This window comes from Electrophorus electricus, chromosome 1 (assembly GCF_041902795.1).
Source record: "Electrophorus electricus isolate QZ-2024a chromosome 1, ASM4190279v1, whole genome shotgun sequence".
NCBI classification, from domain to species: Eukaryota; Metazoa; Chordata; class Actinopteri; order Gymnotiformes; family Gymnotidae; genus Electrophorus; species Electrophorus electricus.
The window spans coordinates 43,219,506-43,224,505 of NC_137497.1; the positions used below are offsets into that span (position 1 = coordinate 43,219,506).

A 5,000-nucleotide genomic window follows, 5' to 3' on the forward strand; every position below is an offset into this window, starting at 1 on the left:
GGGAAGTTTTCTGATAACACCACAGATGATTTGTAAGTTGGACCCTATTGGCTGAGTAATAAATGTACCCAGATAGAGCCTTCCTGCCGTATTCTGCTCAGATGCTGTTTAAGAGTGAAGCCCTTTAAGGACACCCCCCCTTTGTTCTAGCTGCTGGCTGAAGAACGACATCGCCTTCTACGTGGCGGTGGTTGCCTACTTCTGCGTGATCTTTGTGTCCAACCTGGTCACGTTTGTAATGGTCATGGTGCAGCTAAGACGCATCAAACGGAAGAACCCACACAACAACCAGTACCGCAGTGGCGTGCAGGAGCTGCGCAGTGTGGCCGGGCTCACCGTGCTGCTGGGCCTCACCTGGGGTTTCGCCTTCTTTGCCTGGGGCCCTGTCAACCTGGCCTTCATGTATCTCTTCTGCATCTTCAACTCCCTGCAGGGTGAGGAGCTTTGTAACATCTGAGAAACAGGAGAAGAAAACAAACACACAAAAAAAAACATGTAGGGCACTGGCATTCCAGTGAACCAACACACATGGTCACACAATGATTAAAAGAGTTAATACGTTTAGCTTGTAATGTCAGTCTGTTCAGCACAAATGTAATGTTTTCCCTGTTTGTGCTTGCTCTCTCTCTCTCAGGATTTTTCATCTTTGTGTTCCACTGTGCCATGAAAGAGAATGTGCGGAAACAATGGCGCACATACCTGTGCTGTGGCAGGTTCAGACTAGCCGAAAACTCAGGTACATCACACACTGTCTCACAAACTCAGGCACATCACACGCTGTCTCACAAACTCAGGCACACCACACACTGTCTCACAAACTCAGGTACATCACACACTGTCTCCCAAACTCAGGTACATCACGCACTGTCTCCCAAACTCAGGCACATCACACGCTGTCTCACAAACTCAGGCACATCACACACTGTCTCACAAACTCAGGTACATCACACGCTGTCTCACAAACTCAGGCACATCACACGCTGTCTCACAAACTCAGGCACATCACACGCTGTCTCACAAACTCAGGTACATCACACACTGTCTCACAAACTCAGGTACATCACACACTGTCTCCCAAACTCAGGTACATCACACGCTGTCTCACAAACTCAGGCACATCACACGCTGTCTCACAAACCCAGGCACATCACACGCTGTCTCACAAACTCAGGCACATCACACGCTGTCTCACAAACTCAGGCACATCACACGCTGTCTCACAAACTCAGGCACATCACACGCTGTCTCACAAACTCAGGTACATCACACACTGTCTCCCAAACTCAGGCACATCACACACTGTCTCACAAACTCAGGCACATCACACACTGTCTCACAAACTCAGGCACATCACACGCTGTCTCACAAACTCAGGCACATCACACGCTGTCTCACAAACTCAGGCACATCACACGCTGTCTCACAAACTCAGGTACATCACACACTGTCTCCCAAACTCAGGTACATCACACGCTGTCTCACAAACTCAGGCACATCACACGCTGTCTCACAAACTCAGGCACATCACACGCTGTCTCACAAACTCAGGCACATCACACACTGTCTCACAAACTCAGGCACATCACACACTGTCTCACAAACTCAGGCACATCACACGCTGTCTCACAAACTCAGGCACATCACACACTGTCTCACAAACTCAGGCACATCACACACTGTCTCACAAACTCAGGTACATCACACGCTGTCTCACAAACTCAGGTACATCACACGCTGTCTCACAAACTCAGGTACAACATCACACACTGTCTCACAAACTCAGGCACATCACACGCTGTCTCACAAACTCAGGCACATCACACACTGTCTCACAAACTCAGGCACATCACACACTGTCTCACAAACTCAGGCACATCACACACTGTCTCACAAACTCAGGCACATCACACGCTGTCTCACAAACTCAGGCACATCACACGCTGTCTCACAAACTCAGGTACATCACACGCTGTCTCACAAACTCAGGTACATCACACGCTGTCTCACAAACTCAGGTACAACATCACACATTGTCTCACAAACTCAGGTACAACATCACACACACTGTCTCCCAAACTCAGGTACAACATCACACACACTGTCTCACAAATTCAGGAACAACACATTTTCTCACAAATCAACTTGAAAACTAGCTCCTTATATGTTATAGCCATGTCTTTTCCTGGTCTCTTGCACGAGGGGGCATTTTTAAAGCTATATTGCAAAAAAGCCATGCGCAGTGATACTTTCAGTGTCTGCTGCGGTTCTGAAGCCGTCTGTCTGTCTTTCTGTCTGCAGACTGGAGTCGCACACATACTAAGAAGACCTCCTTGCCCACAACGAGCTATACACACCATTCTCAAACCCAGAACTCATCTAGCACTGCCTCCCTCACCACTGGCAGGTCACTGTCCAGCGTCCACTAGTAAGGTGATCTCACAGTCACTCTGTCAGACATGTGGCAAACCATTCACAGACCCTGTAGTCTACCGATTAAGAATAACCTGTTGTTTATTCTCTCATTGCAGACTTTCTCATTGAGGAGAACTTGTTCTCAATGTGTTCCGCAGTAAAGCTCACCACAGACTGGATCACTGTACAGACCGGACTGCTGTGGTCCCGTAAAAAGTAGCGAATGGACAGTTTCAGGCACGTACATCTGCATTCCAGGCCCAGTTACAAAGGGCTTTGCCAAAACAGCTTGAAAAGCTGATGAATGAAATCAAGGAGATGTGTGAGAGAAAGATGATATGAGGCTGCATTCCTGTCACAGCACACGAGGGTGTAAGAACAGGAAGCCTTTTGGGAGGGGGGTGCGGAACAGGACGCACAGACTCCCTTGACGCAGTGAAAACCTTTAATGACATAAAACATGAAGGACAGCAGGCGCACTCACACACAGTAACAACGGTGAACATGAACGCATGTTTAAACACTAACAGTGGCGTTAACAGCTAACGCTAACAGACATTGACATTGACAATGACCAACAGCGAGGCACGCACTGACGAGGATTTAAATAGACGTACAAACACTCGACGTTAAACCCTGTACAGGTGCGTTCCATCACGGGGGTGTGGCTACATACAAGGGTGACCCCCCCCCCGCATGCAGCAGGCTGTACCATGTGACTTGTGGGGGCGGGGGAGTGTCCCGTGACAGTAGCTAATCACCTCTTACTGTCAAGTAAACAAGAAGTCATTAAAACGCCAAACTTATGTAAATAAACTTGAATAAAATTGTCATTGATTTAGAGGAAACTGATTTAGAAGATACAGTATTAAACACTTCCTGCCTTTGAATCCTCAAAGATTGAAATGTGTAGGTGTCAATACAGACTGAAACAGCACCTTGTACCTGTTTATTTTAAATAATTAATTTCTGAATGCATGAGTAACAGAACTTTATAGTTTGGACTGTATTGATACAATAGGTAATGTGAAAAGTTTGTATATGACTAACATAATAGGTAATGAGAAATGTGGTAAATTTTTAGTAAAGATTTTTTAACCTGTTTGGAGACAACGTAATCATCTTAATATAGAATAAAAGTCTGTTCCATGAGTTCAAGTTACTGGTCACTTAAGATATAAAGATTATTAGTAAATCACTTATAGTTAGGTTTGTTTTTCTTTATCCTGTTCAAGTTATTAATTACTCATGCAGTACCAGACTATGTAAATTTGATTATCGAATATGAATGTTGCCATTTATAAGGCAAAATGGTGTAACTTTTGTTCAGAATAACAACACTGAAGGTCTGGTGAATGTGGACAACCTGGAGCTTAATGCTCAATGCTTTAAAGACAGTGGAAATGGTTACTGACAGCCCACAGCCCCACCCCATCACTGTGGTGACTCCACCCCCATCATTGTAGGTTACTCTACCCCATCACTGTGGTGACTCCATTCCATCACTGTGGGTGACTCCACCCCATCACTGTGGTGACTCCCCAGTTGACACATCCCAGTTGGAATGTTTCTGATTTCTGGGCACCATCATCACCAGTGATCTCAGCTCCATAAGATCCATCAGCTCTATCACCCAGAAGGCACAGCAAAGGATGCGCTTCCTGTAGTTAAAGAAGACCCGGCTCTCCCGCTGATACAAACTCACTGCACTTTGCTTATGTTGTCGCATAGCACCTTGTTTAGTGCACATAGCACATTTGTATTTCATTACATTCATTTTTAATGAACTCCTCAATCTGGGCATATTTCTTGCTCTGCTTATTTTTGTAATTATATATTGCATAATTTTATTTCTGCTCTGTATTTTCTACCTAATATATATCCTTTATTCTGTTTATATTCTGATTGCCACACACAAATTTCACTGAGGAAAATACCATGTATGTAGAACCGTACTAATAAACAAATTCAGATACTGATTCTGATTACGGAGTGATAGTAGTATAGTGATTACTATACTACTATACTATAGGACTATTACTATACTGGCAAAATTAATGGCCTTTTATTTGTGTAAGTAAGATACAGTACTATCTGTATGCTAAACACAGGATTGAAAATCTCTGTGAATACTTCTGCTTACTCCATTACAACGGAGGGCAATGAAACAAATTCAAACACTGCTTGCATGGCCTTTAATGAATTCTAATATACTCTCCAGCAAATCTTGACCCTCTCCAGAGTAGGTCACCCAACACTGAGTGTAACCTCCAGGCTGGTTTGAGTGTAACCTCCAGGCTGGTTTGAGTGAAACCTCCAGGCTGGTTTGAGTATAACCTCCAGGTTGGTTTGAGTGCAACCTCCAGGCTGGTTTGACTGAAACCTCCAGGCTGGTTTGAGTGTAACCTCCAGGTTGGTTTGAGTGCAACCTCCAGGCTGGTTTGAGTGCAACCTCCAGGCTGGTTTGAGAGAAACCTCCAGGCTGGTTTGAGTATAACCTCCAGGTTGGTTTGAGTGCAACCTCCAGGCTGGTTTGACTGAAACCTCCAGGTTGGTTTGAGTGTAACCTCCAGGTTGGTTTGAGTGCA

The 5,000-nt window shown here is 45.0% G+C and overlaps 1 protein-coding gene across 2 annotated transcripts in view; it reads left to right on the forward strand.

The window, feature by feature from the left end:
* Positions 1–4,374, forward strand: part of adgrg2a (adhesion G protein-coupled receptor G2a) — a 25,461-nt gene extending 21,087 nt beyond the window's left edge. The window contains exons 30-34 of one of the 2 annotated variants that reach the window (XM_081721159.1): positions 1–32; positions 151–434; positions 635–736; positions 2,299–2,430; positions 2,529–4,374. The exon at positions 1–32 is cut by the window's left edge and continues 68 nt beyond it. In XM_081721159.1, coding sequence (XP_081577285.1) covers positions 1–32; positions 151–434; positions 635–736; positions 2,299–2,426 — 546 coding nt within the window. In that variant the 3' untranslated portion in view covers positions 2,427–2,430; positions 2,529–4,374. The remainder of the gene's footprint in view (positions 33–150; positions 435–634; positions 737–2,298; positions 2,431–2,528) is intronic. The other variant, XM_081721155.1, reaches the window with a different exon arrangement.
* The last annotated feature ends 626 nt before the right edge of the window (positions 4,375–5,000 follow it).